The following is a 24733-nucleotide window of genomic DNA, read 5'->3' as shown; positions in this document are numbered from 1 at the left end:
CGAAATTTCCTCTTTAAACATTCGGGGTTCTCTTTTGACTCAGCCGGAGTGATGATGGGTCCCGGTGCGTCGTCAACGTTGGGTCCTCTCACCGCGGGCGCGTAGACGAACGACCTCTCCCTTTCAATGGCCTCCGATCCTGCGAGATTAAGGAGAATGTAGGCTTGTGTGCGGGCCGGCTTGTCAGAGTGTGCCGCCGCGATAAAAATGTCATATTCCTGTTCGAATACTCGCCAATTCTCCGCGATGTTCTCATCAAAGACGAGGGGGTCCGGTCTGCGAAATCCGTCCGACATGATGCACTGTATGTCCGTTAGCAGGATAGCCGGGTAGCAACGTTATAAACTGGTTACGGTCCTTATTCGACCGGCAAGTAGTCGTGCGCTCCGTGATGAATGAACTGCACGATCAAAAGTGTCCGTGTTCACTTCTGACACCATGTAGAATGACCACGCCAAAAGGGAATACTTTATAAACCGAGTTCTGTTTATTAGCCTCACTCGTACAGCTCTCAGTATCAGGTAGCAAAGCCTCGTATGTCCACCAGCCCGTTTTGCGCAGGCGCAGTCTCTGATAACAAGTATGGTGGCTACAAAGGCACATTAAACTCCAAGCGAGCATTAGGTGAATGCTCTACAATCTGTATTTAGGATAGCCTATTTAATCATTAAGAAGACTTCAAAACAATTGATAAATTCACTTAATCATACCAATGTAATAAATAGACGCTGAAGCGACAATAACCTGGGAAAGTCAAGTGACCAAATGTTAGAAGGGGAGTGTCTAAGTGTGTGTGCGCGCGCGCGTGTGTGTGTGTGTGTGTGTGTGTGTGTGTGTATGGAAGAATGGGGATGAGTGCTGGAGCATATTTTGTTGACCGTGCAAACCTGTACAAAATAAAACAAGATGCAAGCTTCAAGGATTGCCGTGTCACAGAAGTTATTCCTGCACTCAGCTCCTTAGCGGTTTTGGATTGTTTTTATGTGCCGTTACAGAGGTGTTATACGATTATTTCTGACATGCGAGATCCAAACAAAACGCTTCCAGTACTGCATTTATCAGCTTTATTTGTCACAGGTCCGATGCTCAAACACATTGTAATCCACAAGTTTGCATGTCGTCATTCGATACTGACATATGGTCAAAACAATTTTGCTTCCCTCATTACTTACACCTGACTTCACTTGCTCTCTGGCTATATTCCTATTAAAACCCTCTGGGGTCCTTCGTTTAACAGTCACACTTGGGACCTTCGGGTCCAAATGGACCCGGAGGGCGGAATTAATATATATAAAAAGAAATCATAATTTTTTTTTTTTACTTGTTTTTTATAATATTTTTTCTTTTCTTTTTTGGTGTTTTGAGATAATTTTATAATTTATAATTAATATTTATGCAATAATTATGACCCATTTTTTCCCATTGAATATAATAGAATTTTTTTATATATACATAATTTTTATTTTATTTTTATTAAAGCTGTATTTCATTTTAGAGTCAAGCCTAGGCCTCATGAAAGCAATTTTTTAAATGAGATGGGCGCCAACTGGTGGACACACTGAGCATTTTTATCACGCAATAGCACATTTTTACCACTAGTGGATTTACAGCTCTCTGTAGAAAGGCTTGCGAATCTAGTGATTTTTGCCTGAACAGATTTAGTCTGTTTTGCACTCTTGATGTTTTAGAGATTCACCCCTTCACTGTTGAGTCCTTTTTTTCTGCATCCTGGCTGATTTGTAGATTGTATGCACAAAAAAACTCTGTGTTTTCATATTTTTGACAATTTCCCATTCATTTCCTATGGGGGTCATTTTTGACCAAAGAGCAGAAGTGTGATGACCACTTAGCATGCTTGGATCATGACCTCAATATTTTTTGTGTGTTCACATACCTAATACCATAAAAGTCACCTAGTTTCGTAACATTCCGATGAAGCTGTGCTTTTTAAAAATTCAAAACAGATTTTTGTAATCTGAATTTATTAGTGTGTATGTGTATAAAAGTGTGTTTGTGTGTGTGTGTGTGTGTGTGTGTGTGGATTTGTCTGTTTTGCACTCTTGATGTTTTAGAGATTCACCCCTTCACTGTTGAGTCCTTTTTTTCTGCATCCTGGCTGATTTGTAGATTGTATGCACAAAAAAAAAACTGTGTTTTCATATTTTTGACAATTTCCCATTCATTTCCTATGGGGGTCATTTTTAACCAAAGAGCAGAAGTGTGATGACCACTTAGCATGCTTGGATCATGACCTCAATATTTTTTGTGTGTTCACATACCTAATACCATAAAAGTCACCTAGTTTCGTAACATTCCGATGAAGGTGTGATTTTTAAAAATTCTAAACAGATCTTTGTAATCTGAATTTATTAGTGTGTATGTGTATAAAAGTGTGTTTGTGTGTGTGTGTGTGTGTGTGTGTGGATGTGTCTGTTTTGCACTCTTGATGTTTTATAGATTCACCCCTTCACTGTTGTGTGCTTTTTTTCTGGATCGTGGCTGATTTGTAGATTGTACGCACAAAAAAACTCTGTATTGTCACATTTTTGCCAATTTCCCATTCATTTCCTATGGCGGGTCCATTTGGACCCGAAGGTCCTGAGTGTGACTATTTTTTTTACAACCACTTAGACTATTCAAATCCTGTCCCCAATTTTTTTGGGTGTTCATATACCAAGTACCAACAAAGTCACCAAATTTCGGACCATTCCGATGAAGCTATGATTTTTTACATTTTTTTATTTAAACGCTTCGGGTCCATTTGGACCCGAAGGACCCCAGAGGGTTAAACCCACACTCCACCCAGTGTCCAACAGTGTAACTACAACAAATTATAAAATTACAGACGCTTATTTATTTATCAAAAACTTTAGCAACCAATGCCTTCAGATCTTGTTTAGTAGCCTATGTTCTCTTTAACTGCTATAATATCTTTACATAATAACATACAGTTACAGTTCCGACTCAAAATTTAAAATGCTATGTTAACTACAGTGTGTAATTATTCATAAAATGTGGTGATTTACTTTTAGTGCCTCCAGTTAAAGAATGATTGTGTTAGTGATAATTGTATTCACCATGTAAGTCATGAGCAGTTTTTCCACATGTCTGAATCATTCACTGAAGGTGTTTGCTGCACATTCCATCATCATTACTTGTTCCTCATTAGGGAGACGAAGGACTGTGGAATGCCATTACAATGTGAGTGATGCTTAAACAAAGATTTCTGACTTAACACACCTTCCTGATGCATTTTAGCTTTACACACTTGATAATATATTATAATTTATATTCAATATTAAATACAATAATTGTGCATTTTTAAATATTTAAAAAATCAGGTCCATTCATAGAGTTGTCAGTTGTGTAATGGATGTGTTAATGTAGTGGTAATTGTTATATGGTTTCATTTTTATTACATCACTTAAGGCTCCATTAAACTCAGAGAGACAACAATGTATAAGAAATACAGAAACTGTTTTTATACACAGTATTTTAAGAAAATTACTTGTTTATATATCTTTCCACAGAACCCTAGCACTTTCACAGACCACGAGGGGTCTAAAATAACAGACGAAAATCTACTTGTCATTCACTAATGGACTTCTAAAAATAATTCGATTTCATTCTGTTTCTTTTGGTGCATGTGTGTTTGAGGTTCAGTATTAGTAAATGCTCAGTAAATGCTTATTATAGAAATCCTGCTTATCAGTTAAGAATTTAGTTGAGAAGTTAATGTCTTAATGAGGCAGTTAAAATGTTATGATTATTATCTCTAATTACTCCTCCTTTGACATCATTACAACAAATGAGACTAACCTTAATTTAAGTGACGATTTAAAGGTCATATTTAAATAAGCTGTTAAAAATACCTTGTGGGATTCAACCTCAACAACACAAACATTTCTGTAATGATACATAAAATTCTTCACACTCTTCAGCTCTGATCTGTGGATGGGTGGAGATGAAGATGTGAATATATACATCATGGCTGCCTCAGTGAACAAGTTTTGCCTCAGACTGAAGTTCAAGTTGTTTAGGTGCAGTCCAAATAGGAACGTACACTCCTCAAATTAATTCAAGAACTGCAAACATGTAAGTATTCTATTCTGTCTATTTATTTTGTTGTGTGAGTGTTTGTGATCTAGTTTAATTTTGCACATAATATTTAGATTTTTTAATCCTTATATTTTTGATAAGAAAGCCAGAAACATCTTTAGCACTTTCTTTTTTTCCACAGTTTTCTGCAGTTAATTCAGCTTGTATGAGTACAAAACAATGTTAATTCCATTTAAACGTTTTTTTTGGGAGTAATTATATAGTTTAAGAATAAAGTTTGAAAAATGTCTCTCTCTTCCTCTCAGGGGTCCATCTGTAGAAGTGAACGGTAAGAGCGATATATCTTAATACTGCAGTGCAAATAATATTAAGGTCTGATTGTCATTATGTTGCATTGACAGAGCTTATACTATCCCACGTGAAAAAATCCCTCATACAAAATTGTATTTAAAATTAGTTTATTTTATACTAACATATTTACTGACATATCGCTTGAGACTTACTGATATAAATATAAATACACTTTATTTGGAGTACTTCTTTATTTGCACAATGAACATTTCTTAATATTAAGCCTTAAAATGTGTTTAATATCACTATTAGCAAGGATAGTATGATCTCTGAATAATATCAGTCTTTAAATATAAGATATTTAAAGTGTACCTAAAGTACTTGCAATAGTTCCACTTTAGCACAATCAAATATAGGCTACTTAAGTATATCTCTGTTGAATTTCAGCACTATTTCTGGATAACTAAGTACAAAATTAGTTGCTTCACTTTAGCAGACTTTAAGTATATCAATTTAGTATATGGAAAGTAGCCTGGGTATTTATATTAAAACACATAAATATGTTAATGTATTTGTAGTGGACTTGGTATAAAATAAATGTATTTCAAATACATTTTAGTGTATTTATTTTTCACTAGGGATTGTATATTGCAAAATATGTTTGCACTACTGTGCGCAGTCCTTCAGCCTATTCTGACTGAGTGTGATGTTTTAGCGATGGTTTCACTGTATAGATCTGTATCATGTGGTTTTTGAATACAAAATTAATTTTGCAAATGCATGCTAAGAAACACGTCTGGGTCGGGTCACCGTGATTTCACTAAGTAAGACATATTTTGTTGATCCTAGAACAACATGCATCTGAAAATGTATTCCTAACTAACCCTAAACCTAATGTATCCATAAAATCAGAGGGAAATGATAGTGAATAACACTGATGCTGATGTGCCTAACTCCTAAAACTTGATATTAACTGTAAACTTTTCCATTAAATTTGATTGGTTGTTTGAAATATTGTTCCAGGATCAGCAAATATGTTGGTCCAGGATTATACTTGGTGAAATCACGCTCACCTCAGGGTCACATGAACCTGAAACCATACAGGTTTTCTCAAGAAAGATATCACCAAAACTATATTTAAAAAAATATATTAATGCTAATTTTTATCATCATGCTAAGCTTTCCTTAATTGTTTAGATGCAGTACTGCAGGTACGATCTATTGATCTCATCAGGACCAGGAAAGGACAGAATCGACAGGAGCATCACACAGATGGTTTCTTTAGCAGTCATCTCATCGTCCGTAGAGGACAGTGTTTCCAGATGTCTATTGAGCTGTCCAGACCTTTTGTTCCAAACAGAGACCAACTTCAGCTGGAGCTGAGACTTGGTCAGTCATGTCTTTACTGTACTTACTGTTGCAAATGATGATCCTGTTTACACATGCCATACAAACCGTCTTGTATCACCTGATAAAAAATGATTCTTGTATGTGTGTGTTTTGCAGGTAACGACATACCCGTACACAGGGACAGTTTTGTAATTGTTCCATTAGTGTCAGAATTCAAGAAAGATGTCTGGGAGGTAAAGATCGTTGAACAGGCGAAGACCATAATCAGACTGTCAGTTTACTCCCTTCCAAACGCTTGTATTGGACGGTACAAACTCACTGTGGTCACAAACTGCCCGGCGGGAAAGGCCACTTCACCAGACACTCCTGAAAATGACATTTACATGCTGTTCAACCCCTGGTGCAAAGGTATTATCTGAAGAGAGAGAAAATAAGGGGACACGGTGTGTGTCTATAACTAACACACACACATTGAAAGATTTTGGGCTCTGTGGTCGTGGCTCCTAAACGGTGGTCGTAGTGAGATGGCCTTGCGCCCAAAGATAGCCTGTGACAATTGTCTGAGAGTGTCAGAAATTTAGCATGATCATCTCACAGTGTTTGCTAGCCAATAAAAATGCAACATGAAATGTATTGATCAACGTGTCATGGTGCTATAACTTAAAACTACTTTACTCAAGCTCCATTTGCAAAATTGGCATGCCATGTTGGCTTCTTTTACCTAGCCATCCTCTTTTGCTTCCTCCTCTATTTTCAACGCACATAAAAATCACAATTGCCAAATATTTTGCTCTATTTGTTTACCACTAGCACATGCTGATGACATTTGATTCTTACAACTAACTTGCGTCGTAGCCTATGATTCAATAGGTGTCATCATCGTACAGTCTCTACATACCTGTACATGTCGTACCCAAGTTTATTAGATCCATGTCGTAATGATCTTATAGGATTGCCGAAATCACACAGTCTGTAGCAGGCATAAGACAATTAGACTGAATCATGAAATAGCAGAATGAACTAATGAAACTAATCCATTGAAATGTCAACTTTCTCTCTCTTTCTGTTCTTAACAGACGACTCTGTGTACATGAATGATGAAGCTGAGAGGACTGAATATGTACTGAATAATATGGGAAAACTGTACTATGGAACAGAGAAACAGATTGGTACCAGAACCTGGAATTTTGGTCAGGTAAAATTTCATCATTTCAAATTTCAAAAATGGAATGTTTTCAGTAGTTGTTTAAATGTATCAGTGAAATGTTTCCTGTTGTTATCTGGTGATTTTTCAAGAATTCTTATCATCATTCTTGGAATTTTCATTTTCAATTAATTTTTACAATTGTAAACTAACATTACTTGCAGTTTTGTGTGTGAAAACTTAAGAATGTTTTCAAAATCCTGATTTTAGGAATTATTCTTAATACTGTACAGCTAATAATTTTTTTATATTTCAAATGAAAATGTATTTGACTTGTTTTAAGAAGGTTTGTTGTATCCTTTCTGGAGCTCAGACAGTAGAGCATTGCATTAACAATGGCAAGGTGGTTTGATTCACAGAGAATTAATTATTTGCAAAAACACTGTAAAAATATGATATGATCAATAAGTTATAACAACATATTTTTTTACATTGCTTTAATTCATCAAAATAAGTTAAGCAATTTTCAACTTTTTTTAAAATACATACAAGTTGTATACAAGATTCAACTATTTTTTTAGTAAGTCAGCTTAATGTAATTGAAGTTGAAATTACTTAAACATCCAAGTTGATTGTACTTAAAAATTTAAGGTAGCAACTTTTCTTTACAGTGTAGCTTGTAATTTGAATAAAAGTGGCTGCCAAATGCGTAAAAGATTAATTTAACAGTGGATCAATACAAGCTGATTATTGCTGAAACATTGAATCTTGGTTGCAGAATAGTTCTCCGACTTTAGAGGTAAAAATGTAAAAACGTTCTGAGACCCAAAAATGCATCCTAGAACGTCCTGGGGACCTAAACTTGTTAGTTGGGATATATTTCATGCAGATATTCCACTTTAGACATCTGAGCCATATTTCCATGAAGTAGAAAACCTATGTTGCATTATTTTCAAGACAACATTTCAAACTTTTATTTTCTGTAATGTGCTTGTTTCAATCTCCAACATCTGTGATCCTTAGTTTGATGAAGGAGTCTTGGCGGCTTGTTTCTTTGTGTTGGAGAAGAGTGGCAGTCCTTGCTCGGGATGGGGAGACCCTGTTAACATAGTCAGAGTGGCATCTGCCATGGTAGGTCTAGACTCTCTTTTTATCAACTTTTTACCATCCATGTTCAGTTGTTGTGTAAGGACGACTGATAGGTCTGCAGCTCAGTGATGATCAATGAATTGTGATGACGTGAAGCGGATAACATCATTTTGTCAATGTGTCAGGTTAATTCCAATGACGAACAAGGTGTGCTGATGGGTAACTGGCAAAATACCCATGAGGGAGGACTTTCTCCTACAGCCTGGAGTGGAAGCAGTGCCATACTGAAACAATACCATGACAGTAAAGGAATACCTGTCAAATATGGACAGTGCTGGGTCTTTGCTGGAGTCACCAACACACGTAATATTTTATTGAGCATAATTGACAATGATACAGAATAGGGGCCTAAAAATTAACGTGAGGATAGAACCAGCTTTCCTACAAGTGCTTATACTGCTGTTGTCTAACATAGAGAGTGAAGTATTGCAATTTTCTTTAATAAAATCATGTATATTTATCTAGCAATTCTGCATAGTACCAAAAGGTTAATCGAATTGAATGACCATCGTTTAGTAAAGAAATATAATCAAAGTGTCACTTACACCCTTAAAAGAGGCCCTGTTTACACTTGGCATTAACATGTGATCATGACACAATGTTTATCCATATAATGTTGCTTCTGTATCTAGAAAACAGATCATTGGATATATTTTCCCCACACAGTATTACATTAGCGATATGTAGGCTACAAATGAAAAAAGAGCAATTACACCTGTCCAGCTAACAAAAAATATGTTCTAAGAACCATTAAGTTATGGAAACGTTATTTCTTAATGTTCCATGAATGTTTATGTGATATTATGTGAACATTTAATAATTTTGCAAACATTTATGGGAACGTAACTTTTCTGAATGTTGTGAAGTAGCAGGCTAACATTTCAAAAATGTTAAATGAAGGTCCAACTAAAACAATTCAGAAATAAACATTCCATGAATGATGTAGCAGCCTATTAATAATGTAGGCCAATTAAACGCAGAGTAGGTGATTTGTTCTTGTTCCAGAAACATTTTTTGTTATGCTGGCTGAAAGTCTCTTCACATCCTGATAGCAATCACATATATTATTGTAATGTTATGTGCTTTGAGACATGAGGTAGTTTAACACCGCTTTTGTTTGCTCCCCTACTGTGTGTTCATCATTTTTTTACAGTCTATCTGGTTTTCATGTGTTTTGAAGGAGCCGTGGCTTTGGAGTGAAGGGATGGCGGGATGCTTTCAAAGCTAGCTCGCTATGCTAGCCTCTCCGAAAATTACAGGAGAGGCAGATCAGAACGAATTCCATTCACAAACGAGTTTACATCGTCTTTTTTGCATATCGACATCCAGATACAAATCGCACTTTCACGCTAAATGTAAACGGGACCAGAGAGGTTGGGAAATATGAAATCTTGGGCACTTTGTTAATGTTTCTCTCTTTTTCTCTCAGTGTGTCGGTGTTTTGGCATTCCCACACGTCCAGTATCAAACTTCAGCTCTGCTCATGACACTGACAGTTCCTTGACAACAGATGTTTATTTAGACGAGAATCTTGAAGAGATTAAACACCTTAACCGGGATTCAATCTGGTAAGATCGTGTCTTTCAGTATTCACGTGTTATTTTACTATCGTCGAGATGCTAAAAAATAGTTTTTATTTTCTATTTTTTTTTGTTTTCATTTTAAATATGGTTAAATTAAAGTAGTTTAATTGAGTTCAAATAGCCTTATTTTATTTATTTTCGAAATGTCTACAGTTTTTATTAGGGTTTTTATTATTTATTTAAATAATATTTAAATATTCTTCTTCTTCTTCTTCTTCTTCTTCTTCTTCTTCTTCTTCTTCTCCAAAGTGAATCGCTTTTTAGAGGGCCTAAACATGCTCGAAAACTCATGAAACTTTACACACGCTTCAGAAGTGGTGAAAATTTACGTGTGATATGGTTTTCAGAATTGGGGGGGGGGGGGCAAATTCAGTAAATTATTGCCCCCACATTTTGCCCCGGCTCCTGGTTTCACGTACAGGTATGAAATTTGGTACATACATGTATTGACCCAATACCTACAGAAAAGTCTCTTGGAGCATAGCCCTAAACACAACAGGAAATGAGCTATTTTGAACTTCCTCCTAGATTTTGGGCATTTTTCGTAATTTCCTGATGTTGTACTTTAACAAACTCCTCCTACAGATTTGATCTGATCCTCTTCTTAAGGCCTTTGTGACGTTAAATTGCGAAGATCTTTAGTTTTCGTTGAAGGGTGTGCCCTCGGCGGCCTGACAAATGTTCACCCAATTTCGGCCTTCTGGTGATATATGCATGATCAGATAAGTTCAATATATTAATGTTGCAACCACAGACAGCCTGCAGTAATTCAGGCATACAATTTCCAATCTGTCCCAAACTTCACATGTTTGATAAGAGTCCTGTCCTGAACACATGACCATGACTTTATTACAGTGTAATAATACATTGTGTTATTATACATTTATTAAAATGTAATAATACATTGTGCTATTATACCTTTATGTCAATGTAATTGTGAAATTATGCCTTTATTACAGTATAATAATACATTGTGAAATTCTACCTTTATTACAGTGTAATAATACACTGTGTTATTATACCTTTATTACAGTGCCATAATAATACATTGTGAAATTATACTTTTATTAAAATATAATAATTCATTGTGAAATTATACCTCTATTACAGTGTAATAATACATTGTGTAATTATACCTTTATTACAATGTAATAATACATTGTGTAATTATACATTTATTACAATATAATAATACATTGTGTTATTATACATTTATTACAATGTAATAATACATTGTGTTATTATACATTTATTACAATGTAATAATACATTGTGTTATTATACATTTATTACAATGTAATAATACATTGTGTTATTATACATTTATTACAATGTAATAATACATTGTGAAATTATACCTTTATTACAGTGTAATAATACATTGTGTTATTATACATTTATTACAGTGTAATAATACATTGTGTTATTATACATTTATTACAATGTAATAATACATTGTGTTATTATACATTTATTACAATGTAATAATACATTGTGTTATTATACATTTATTACAATGTAATAATACATTGTGAAATTATACCTTTATTACAGTGTAATAATACATTGTGAAATTATACCTTTATTACAATGTAATAATACATTGTGAAATTATACCTTTATTGCAGTGTAATAATACATTGTGTTATTATACATTTATTACAGTGTAATAATACATTGTGTTATTATACATTTATTACAGTGTAATAATACATTGTGTTATTATACATTTATTACAGTGTAATAATACATTGTGTTATTATACATTTATTACAATGTAATAATACATTGTGTTATTATACATTTATTACAATGTAATAATACATTGTGTTATTATACCTTTATTACAGTGTAATAATACATTGTGAAATTATACCTTTATTACAATGTAATAATACATTGTGAAATTATACCTTTATTACAGTGTAATAATACATTGTGTTATTATACATTTATTACAGTGTAATACATTGTGTTATTATACATTTATTACAGTGTAATACATTGTGTTATTATACCTTTATTACAGTGTAATAATACATTGTGTTATTATACATTTATTACAATGTAATAATACATTGTGTTATTATACATTTATTACAGTGTAATACATTGTGTTATTATACATTTATTACAGTGTAATACATTGTGTTATTATACCTTTATTACAGTGTAATAATACATTGTGTTATTATACATTTATTACAATGTAATAATACATTGTGTTATTATACATTTATTACAATGTAATAATACATTGTGAAATTATACCTTTATTACAGTGTAATAATACATTGTGTTATTATACATTTATTACAGTGTAATAATACATTGTGTTATTATACATTTATTACAGTGTAATACATTGTGTTATTATACATTTATTACAGTGTAATACATTGTGTTATTATACCTTTATTACAGTGTAATAATACATTGTGTTATTATACATTTATTACAATGTCATAATACATTGTGTTATTATACCTTTATTACAATGTAATAATACATTGTGTTTTTATAGCTTTATTACAGTGTAATAATACATTCTTATTATACATTTATTACAATCCCATAATACATTGTGAAATTATACCTTTATTACAGTGTAATAATACATTGTGTTATTATACATTTATTACAGTGTAATAATACATTGTGTTATTATACATTTTTTACAATGTAATAATACATTGTGAAATTATACCTTTATTACAGTGTAATAATACATTGTGTTATTATACATTTATTACAATGTAATAATACATTGTGTTATTATACCTTTATTACAGTGTAATAATACATTGTGTTATTATACATTTATTACAGTGTAATAATACATTGTGTTATTATACATTTATTACAATGTAATAATACATTGTGAAATTATACCTTTATTACAGTGTAATAATACATTGTGTTATTATACATTTATTACAGTGTAATACATTGTGTTATTTTACATTTATTACAGTGTAATACATTGTGTTATTATACCTTTATTACAGTATAATACATTGTGTTATTATACCTTTATTACAGTGTAATAATACATTGTGTTATTATACATTTATTACAATGTAATAATACATTGTGTTATTATACCTTTATTACAATGTAATAATACATTGTGTTATTATACCTTTATTACAGTGTAATAATACATTCTTATTAAACATTTATTACAGTCCCATAATACATTGTGATTCTACTTTTTTACCTTGCCATAATACATTGTGAAATTATACCTTTATTACAGTGTAATAATACATTGTGTTATTATACATTTATGACAATGTAATACATTGTGTTATTATACATTTATTACAATGTAATAATACATTGTGTTATTATACATTTATTACAATGTAATAATACATTGTGTTATTATACATTTATTACAATGTAATAATACATTGTGTTATTATACATTTATTACAATGTAATAATACATTGTGAAATTATACCTTTATTACAGTGTAATAATACATTGTGTTATTATACATTTATGACAATGTAATACATTGTGTTATTATACATTTATTACAATGTAATAATACATTGTGTTATTATACATTTATTACAATGTAATAATACATTGTGTTATTATACATTTATTACAATGTAATAATACATTGTGTTATTATACATTTATTACAATGTAATAATACATTGTGAAATTATACCTTTATTACAGTGTAATAATACATTGTGTTATTATACATTTATTACAATGTAATAATACATTGTGTTATTATACCTTTATTACATTGTAATAATACATTGTGTTATTATACATTTATTACAATGTAATAATACATTGTGTTATTATACATTTATTACAGTGTAATAATACATTGTGTTATTATACCTTTATTACAGTGTAATAATACATTCTTATTATACATTTATTACAGTGCCATAATACATTGTGTAATTCTACCTTTTTACAGTGCCATAATACATTGTGTAATTATACCTTTATTACAGTGTAATAATACATTGTGTTATTATACCTTTATTACAGTGTAATAATACATTGTGTTATTATACATTTATTACAATGTAATAATACATTGTGTTATTATACCTTTATTACAGTGTAATAATACATTGTGTTATTATACATTTATTACAATGTAATAATACATTGTGTTATTATACCTTTATTACAGTGTAATAATACATTGTGTTATTATACATTTATTACAATGTAATAATACATTGTGTTATTATACATTTATTACAATGTAATAATACATTGTGTTATTATACATTTATTACAGTGTAATAATACATTGTGTTATTATACCTTTATTACAGTGTAATAATACATTCTTATTATACATTTATTACAGTGCCATAATACATTGTGTAATTCTACCTTTTTACAGTGCCATAATACATTGTGTAATTATACCTTTATTACAGTGTAATAATACATTGTGTTATTATACCTTTATTACAGTGTAATAATACATTGTGTTATTATACATTTATTACAATGTAATAATACATTGTGTTATTATACCTTTATTACAGTGTAATAATACATTGTGTTATTATACATTTATTACAATGTAATAATACATTGTGTTATTATACCTTTATTACAGTGTAATAATACATTGTGTTATTATACATTTATTACAATGTAATAATACATTGTGTTATTATACATTTATTACAGTGTAATAATACATTGTGTTATTATACCTTCATTACAGTGTAATAATACATTGTGTTATTATACATTTATTACAATGTAATAATACATTGTGTTATTATACCTTTATTACACTGTAATAATACATTCTTATTATACATTTATTGCAGTCCCAAAATACATTGTGAAATTATACCTTTATTACAGTGTAATAATACATTGTGTTATTATACATTTATTACAATGTAATAATACATTGTGTTATTATACCTTTATTACAGTGTAATAATACATTGTGTTATTATACCTTTATTACAGTGTAATAATACATTGTGTAATAATATACTGTGTTATTATACCTTTATTACAGTGTAATAATACATTGTCTTATAATACCTTTATTACAGTGTAATAATACATTGTGTTATTATACATTTATTACAATGTAATAATACATTGTGTTATTATACCTTTAATACACTGTAATAATACATTCTTATTATACATTTATTGCAGTCCCAAAATACATTGTGAAATTATACCTTTATTACAGTGTAATAATACATTGTGTTATTATACATTTATTACAATGTAATAATACATTGTGTTATTATACATTTATTACAATGTAATAATACATTGTGTTATTATACCTTTATTACATTGTAATAATACATTGTGTTATTATACATTTATTACAATGTAATAATACATTGTGTTATTATACATTTATTACAGTGTAATAATACATTGTGTTATTATACCTTTATTACAGTGTAATAATACATTCTTATTATACATTTATTACAGTGCCATAATACATTGTGTAATTCTACCTTTTTACAGTGCCATAATACATTGTGTTATTATACCTTTATTACAGTGTAATAATACATTGTGTTATTATACATTTATTACAATGTAATAATACATTGTGAAATTATACTTTTATTAAAATATAATAATTCATTGTGAAATTATACCTTTATTACAGTGTAATAATACATTGTAGTATTATACCTTTATTACAGTGTAATAATACATTGTGTTATTACACATTTTTTACAATGTAATAATACATTGTGTTATTATACATTTATAAAATGTAATAATACATTGTGTTATTATACCTTTATTACAGTGTAATAATACATTGTGTTATTATACATTTATTACAATGTAATAATACATTGTGTTATTATACAATTATTACAATGTAATAATACATTGTGTTATTATACAATTATTACAATGTAATAATACATTGTGTTATTATACCTTTATTACATTGTAATAATACATTGTGTTATTATACATTTATTACAATGTAATAATACATTGTGTTATTATACCTTTATTACATTGTAATAATACATTGTGTTATTATACATTTATTACAATGTAATAATACATTGTGTTATTATACATTTATTACAGTGTAATAATACATTGTGTTATTATACATTTATTACAATGTAATAATACATTGTGTTATTATACATTACAATGTAATAATACATTCTTATTATACATTTATTACAGTCCCATAATACATTGTGTAATTCTACCTTTATTACAGTGTAATAATACATTGTGTTATTAAACATTTATTACAGTATAATACATTGTGTAATTATACCTTTATTACAGTGTAATAATACATTGTGTTATTATACATTTATTACAGTATAATACATTGTGTAATTCTACCTTTATTACAGTGTAATAATACATTGTGTTATTATACATTTATTACAATGTAATAATACATTGTGTTATTATACATTTATTACAATGTAATAATACATTGTGTTATTATACATTTATTACAGTGTAATAATATCTTATTATACATTTATTACAGTCCCATAATACATTGTGTAATTCTACCTTTTTACAGTGCCATAATACATTGTGAAATTATACCTTTATTACATTGTAATACATTGTGTAATTATACCTTTATTACAGTGTAATAATACATTGTGTTATTATACATGTATTACAATGTAAAAATACATTGTGAAATTATACTTTTATTAAAATATAATAATTCATTGTGAAATTATACCTCTGTTACAGTGTAATAACACATTGTGGTATTATACCTTTATTACAGTGCAATAATACATTTTCTTATCATACATTTATAACAGTGTAAAAATACATTGTGTTATTATACATTTATTACAATGTAATAATACATTGTGTTATTATACCTTTTTTACAGTGTAATAATACATTCTTATTATACATTTATTGCAGTCCCATAATACATTGTGCTATTATACCTTTATTACAATGTAATAATACATTGTGAAATTATACTTTTATTAAAATATAATAATTCATTGTGAAATTATACCTCTGTTACAGTGTAATAATACACTGTGCTATTATACCTTTATTACAGTGTAATAACACATTGTGGTATTATACCTTTGTTACAGTGTAATAATACATTGTGTTATTATACCTTTATTACAGTGTAATAATACATTGTGTTATTATACATTTATCACAATGTAATAATACATTGTGTTATTATACCTTTATTACAGTGTAATAATATATTGTGAAATTATACATTTATTACAGTGTAATAACACATTGTGGTATTATACCTTTATTACAGTGTAATAATACATTGTGTTATTATACCTTTATTACAGTGTAATAATACATTGTGTTATTATACATTATTCACAATGTAATAATACATTGTGTTATTATACCTTTATTACAGTGTAATGATGCATTGTGTTATTATACCTTTATTACAGTGTAATAATACATTGTGTTATTATACATTTATTACAATGTAATAATACACTGTGCTATTATACCTTTATTACAGTGTAATAATACATTGTGTTATTATACATTTATTACAATGTAATAATACATTGTGTTATTATACATTTATCACAATGTAATAATACATTGTGTTATTATACCTTTATTACATTGTAATAATACATTGTGTTATTATACATTTATTACAGTGTAATAATACATTGTGTTATTATACCTTTATTACATTGTAATAATACATTGTGTTATTATACCTTTATTACAGTGTAATAATACATTGTGTTATTATACATTTATTACAATGTAATAATACATTGTGTTATTATACATTTATCACAATGTAATAATACATTGTGTTATTATACCTTTATTACAGTGTAATAATACATTCTTATTATACATTTATTACAGTCCCATTATAGGGGAGAGGCGGGACGATTGAAACGCGGGACGGATGAAACACTGAGATTTCCTTGAAAACCACTCACGTCATGTACGTCAAATTTCGTCAGCACGTACAGCACGCAATGCCTAACATACCCGCGAAAACATTTCTTCTTTACGTCGTGTCGTTTTGGAGTTAAAGCCGCAAAGCTGTTTTTGAATGCGGTGAGTGAATTATTTCGTGCGGTACTTTTTTTGGACTGACAAGTTGGATTTATTGTTTCATGTGCCATTGTAATGATAATACGGCAGGTGTATTAGTACTGCAACACACCCTTAAGTGTGCAACATCAGAGTTTTTTAGTTTAAGAGCAAAATAGGTTTAAATGACAGGATGCGCTGTCGGGACGGTTGAAACAGTGTTTCAACCGTCCCGACCGCGCGTCCTGCACGTTAAACCTGGTCATAGCCTATACTGTCATTGATTCATATACTGTTTCTAGACTTGTGTTTCTTTTAATGCAAATTCATTTTCAATTACGCAACACATGCTATCTCTGTAATAATCATCGATTGTCCAATCTTCAATATTCAATAAATTTCATTTATCGTCTTCTGGTTGGCCTTGTTTTCTTCATAATAACAGGCTATTCAACTAGCAAACACTCAATATGACTCAAGGAAGAAATGTAAACTGATTTGTCTGTCTTCGTCAAAATAGCCCATTAGAAAGATTACAAAATGCGCATAGGCTTATCGCCTATTGTTTATTGGGCGACAGAACAAAAATGGTTAATATGAACCTTTAAATGAAAATAAATTACAAAATATGTTTGTAACAATATGTACATAAGTTACTTGTCAGGTGTTGTTCACAAAAATAAGCATTAGATGAATAGTTGCCATTTAAACTGTTATGTTTCATCCGTCCCACCCCTGTGTTTCAACCGTCCCGCACAGGCGGGACGATTGAAACAAAGCACAACTCCCGTTCAAAGTCATATTTTCCTTAAATCATTCTATATTTGTACCGAATAACACATGATACTAAGAGAACACATATGTGAGTTGTTAATCACAAAAAAATAAAAAATCTATCTGTAACCTAATCTTAGAAAACGACATTTATCTGAAAAGTGTTTCAACTGTCCCGCCTCTCCCCTACATTGTGAAATTATACCTTTATTACAGTGTAATAATACATTGTGTAATTATACCTTTATTACAGTGTAATATACATTGTGTTATTATACATTTATTACAATGTAATAATACATTGTGAAATTATATTTTTATTAAAATATAATAATTCATTGTGAAATTATACCTTTATTACAGTGTAATAATACATTGTAGTATTATACCTTTATTACAGTGTAATAATACATTGTGTTATTACACATTTTTTACAATGTAATAATACATTGTGTTATTATACATTTATAAAATGTAATAATACATTGTGTTATTATACCTTTATTACAGTGTAATAATACATTGTGTTATTATACATTTATTACAATGTAATAATGCATTGTGTTATTATACATTTATTACATTGTAATAATACATTGTGTTATTATACATTTATTACAATGTAATAATACATTGTGTTATTATACCTTTATTACATTGTAATAATACATTGTGTTATTATGCATTTATTACAATGTAATAATACATTGTGTTATTATACCTTTATTACAGTGTAATAATACATTGTGTTATTATACCTTTATTACAGTGTAATAATACATTGTGTTATTATACATTTATTACAGTCCTATAATACATTGTGTAATTCTACCTTTATTACAGTGTAATACATTGTGTAATTATACCTTTATTACAGTGTAATAATACATTGTGTTATTATACATGTATTACAATGTAAAAATACATTGTGAAATTATACTTTTATTAAAATATAATAATTCATTGTGAAATTATACCTTTATTACAGTGTAATAACACATTGTGGTATTATTCCTTTATTACAGTGTAATAATACATTTTGTTATTATACCTTTATTACAGTGTAATAATACATTGTGTTATTATACATTTATCCCAATGTAATAATACATTGTGTTATTATACATTTATCCCAATGTAATAATACATTGTGTTATTATACCTTTATTACAGTGTAATAATACATTGTGTTATTATACATTTATCGCAATGTAATAATACATTGTGTTATTATACCTTTATTACAGTGTAATAATACATTGTGGTATTTTACATTTATTACAATGTAATAATACATTGTGTTATTATACCTTTATTACAGTGTAATAATACATTCTTATTATACATTTATTACAGTGCCATAATACATTGTGTAATTATACCTTTATTACAATGTAATAATACATTGTGTTATTATACATTTATTACAATGTAATAATACATTGTGAAATTATACTTTTATTAAAATATAATAATTCATTGTGAAATTATACCTCTGTTACAGTGTAATAATACACTGTGTAATTATACCTTTATTACAGTGTAATACATTTTCTTATCATACATTTATAACAGTGTAAAAATACATTGTGTTATTATACCTTTTTTACAGTGTAATAATACATTGTGTTATTATACATTTATTACAATGTAATAATACATTGTGTTATTATACCTTTATTACAGTGTAATAATACATTCTTATTATACATTTACTGCAGTCCCATAATACATTGTGAAATTATACCTTTATTACAGTGTAATAATACATTTTGTTATTATACCTTTATTACAATGTAAAAATACATTGTTATTATACCTTTATTACAGTGTAATAATACATTGTGTTACTATACATTTATTACAATGTAATAATACATTGTGTTATTATACCTTTATTACAGTGTAATAATACATTGTGTTATTATACATTTATTACAATGTAATAATACATTGTGTTATTATACCTTTATTACAGTGTAATAATACATTCTTATTATACATTTATTACAGTGCCATAATACATTGTGAAATTATACCTTTATTACAGTGTAATAATACATTGTGAAATTATACCTCTGTTACAGTGTAAAAATACATTGTGTTATTATACATTTATTACAGTGTAATAAGACATTGTGTTATTATACATTTATTAAAATGTAATAATACATTGTGTTATTATACATTTATTACAATGTAATAATACATTGTGTTATTATACCTTTATTACATTGTAATAATACATTGTGTTATTATACATTTATTACAATGTAATAATACATTGTGTTATTATACATTTATTACAATGTAATAATACATTGTGTTATTATACCTTTATTACAGTGTAATAATACATTGTGTTATTATACATTTATTACAATGTAATAATACATTGTGTTATTATACATTTATTACAATGTAATAATACATTGTGTTATTATACCTTTATTACATTGTAATAATACATTGTGTTATTATACATTTATTACAATGTAATAATACATTGTGTTATTATACATTTATTACAATGTAATAATACATTGTGTTATTATACATTTATTACAATGTAATAATACATTGTGTTATTATACCTTTATTACAGTGTAATAATACATTGTGAAATTATACCTTTATTACAATGTAATAATACATTGTGAAATTATACCTTTATTACAGTGTAATAATACATTGTGTTATTATACATTTATTACAGTGTAATACATTGTGTTATTATACATTTATTACAGTGTAATACATTGTGTTATTATACCTTTATTACAGTGTAATAATACATTGTGTTATTATACATTTATTACAATGTAATAATACATTGTGTTATTATACATTTATTACAGTGTAATACATTGTGTTATTATACATTTATTACAGTGTAATACATTGTGTTATTATACCTTTATTACAGTGTAATAATACATTGTGTTATTATACATTTATTACAATGTAATAATACATTGTGTTATTATACATTTATTACAATGTAATAATACATTGTGAAATTATACCTTTATTACAGTGTAATAATACATTGTGTTATTATACATTTATTACAGTGTAATAATACATTGTGTTATTATACATTTATTACAGTGTAATACATTGTGTTATTATACATTTATTACAGTGTAATACATTGTGTTATTATACCTTTATTACAGTGTAATAATACATTGTGTTATTATACATTTATTACAATGTCATAATACATTGTGTTATTATACCTTTATTACAATGTAATAATACATTGTGTTTTTATAGCTTTATTACAGTGTAATAATACATTCTTATTATACATTTATTACAATCCCATAATACATTGTGAAATTATACCTTTATTACAGTGTAATAATACATTGTGTTATTATACATTTATTACAGTGTAATAATACATTGTGTTATTATACATTTTTTACAATGTAATAATACATTGTGAAATTATACCTTTATTACAGTGTAATAATACATTGTGTTATTATACATTTATTACAATGTAATAATACATTGTGTTATTATACCTTTATTACAGTGTAATAATACATTGTGTTATTATACATTTATTACAGTGTAATAATACATTGTGTTATTATACATTTATTACAATGTAATAATACATTGTGAAATTATACCTTTATTACAGTGTAATAATACATTGTGTTATTATACATTTATTACAGTGTAATACATTGTGTTATTTTACATTTATTACAGTGTAATACATTGTGTTATTATACCTTTATTACAGTATAATACATTGTGTTATTATACCTTTATTACAGTGTAATAATACATTGTGTTATTATACATTTATTACAATGTAATAATACATTGTGTTATTATACCTTTATTACAATGTAATAATACATTGTGTTATTATACCTTTATTACAGTGTAATAATACATTCTTATTAAACATTTATTACAGTCCCATAATACATTGTGATTCTACTTTTTTACCTTGCCATAATACATTGTGAAATTATACCTTTATTACAGTGTAATAATACATTGTGTTATTATACATTTATGACAATGTAATACATTGTGTTATTATACATTTATTACAATGTAATAATACATTGTGTTATTATACATTTATTACAATGTAATAATACATTGTGTTATTATACATTTATTACAATGTAATAATACATTGTGTTATTATACATTTATTACAATGTAATAATACATTGTGAAATTATACCTTTATTACAGTGTAATAATACATTGTGTTATTATACATTTATTACAATGTAATAATACATTGTGTTATTATACCTTTATTACATTGTAATAATACATTGTGTTATTATACATTTATTACAATGTAATAATACATTGTGTTATTATACATTTATTACAGTGTAATAATACATTGTGTTATTATACCTTTATTACAGTGTAATAATACATTCTTATTATACATTTATTACAGTGCCATAATACATTGTGTAATTCTACCTTTTTACAGTGCCATAATACATTGTGTAATTATACCTTTATTACAGTGTAATAATACATTGTGTTATTATACCTTTATTACAGTGTAATAATACATTGTGTTATTATACATTTATTACAATGTAATAATACATTGTGTTATTATACCTTTATTACAGTGTAATAATACATTGTGTTATTATACATTTATTACAATGTAATAATACATTGTGTTATTATACCTTTATTACAGTGTAATAATACATTGTGTTATTATACATTTATTACAATGTAATAATACATTGTGTTATTATACATTTATTACAATGTAATAATACATTGTGTTATTATACATTTATTACAGTGTAATAATACATTGTGTTATTATACCTTTATTACAGTGTAATAATACATTCTTATTATACATTTATTACAGTGCCATAATACATTGTGTAATTCTACCTTTTTACAGTGCCATAATACATTGTGTAATTATACCTTTATTACAGTGTAATAATACATTGTGTTATTATACCTTTATTACAGTGTAATAATACATTGTGTTATTATACATTTATTACAATGTAATAATACATTGTGTTATTATACCTTTATTACAGTGTAATAATACATTGTGTTATTATACATTTATTACAATGTAATAATACATTGTGTTATTATACCTTTATTACAGTGTAATAATACATTGTGTTATTATACATTTATTACAATGTAATAATACATTGTGTTATTATACATTTATTACAGTGTAATAATACATTGTGTTATTATACCTTCATTACAGTGTAATAATACATTGTGTTATTATACATTTATTACAATGTAATAATACATTGTGTTATTATACCTTTATTACACTGTAATAATACATTCTTATTATACATTTATTGCAGTCCCAAAATACATTGTGAAATTATACCTTTATTACAGTGTAATAATACATTGTGTTATTATACATTTATTACAATGTAATAATACATTGTGTTATTATACCTTTATTACAGTGTAATAATACATTGTGTTATTATACCTTTATTACAGTGTAATAATACATTGTGTAATAATATACTGTGTTATTATACCTTTATTACAGTGTAATAATACATTGTCTTATAATACCTTTATTACAGTGTAATAATACATTGTGTTATTATACATTTATTACAATGTAATAATACATTGTGTTATTATACCTTTAATACACTGTAATAATACATTCTTATTATACATTTATTGCAGTCCCAAAATACATTGTGAAATTATACCTTTATTACAGTGTAATAATACATTGTGTTATTATACATTTATTACAATGTAATAATACATTGTGTTATTATACATTTATTACAATGTAATAATACATTGTGTTATTATACCTTTATTACATTGTAATAATACATTGTGTTATTATACATTTATTACAATGTAATAATACATTGTGTTATTATACATTTATTACAGTGTAATAATACATTGTGTTATTATACCTTTATTACAGTGTAATAATACATTCTTATTATACATTTATTACAGTGCCATAATACATTGTGTAATTCTACCTTTTTACAGTGCCATAATACATTGTGTTATTATACCTTTATTACAGTGTAATAATACATTGTGTTATTATACATTTATTACAATGTAATAATACATTGTGAAATTATACTTTTATTAAAATATAATAATTCATTGTGAAATTATACCTTTATTACAGTGTAATAATACATTGTAGTATTATACCTTTATTACAGTGTAATAATACATTGTGTTATTACACATTTTTTACAATGTAATAATACATTGTGTTATTATACATTTATAAAATGTAATAATACA

At 27.5% G+C, this 24733-nt stretch overlaps 1 protein-coding gene across 1 annotated transcript in view; it reads left to right on the top strand.

Annotated features, from left to right (window-relative positions):
* Nucleotides 1-536: 536 nt before the first annotated feature.
* tgm1l5 (transglutaminase 1 like 5) overlaps nt 537-24733 on the top strand; it is a gene marked incomplete at its 5' end in the record, with an annotated part of 44839 nt that continues 20642 nt past the window's right edge. The window contains 7 exon segments of the mRNA XM_081386545.1: nt 537-624; nt 5548-5739; nt 5857-6108; nt 6777-6895; nt 7868-7975; nt 8119-8296; nt 9423-9561. Of these exon segments, the coding sequence (XP_081242671.1) occupies nt 537-624; nt 5548-5739; nt 5857-6108; nt 6777-6895; nt 7868-7975; nt 8119-8296; nt 9423-9561 (1076 nt within the window).

This window comes from Scardinius erythrophthalmus (genome assembly GCF_964197995.2).
Source record: "Scardinius erythrophthalmus genome assembly, chromosome: 15".
Classification (NCBI taxonomy): Eukaryota; Metazoa; Chordata; class Actinopteri; order Cypriniformes; family Leuciscidae; genus Scardinius; species Scardinius erythrophthalmus.
The sequence above is the reverse complement of the archived record's forward strand: the minus strand, read 5'-3'. Positions and strand labels throughout refer to the sequence as shown.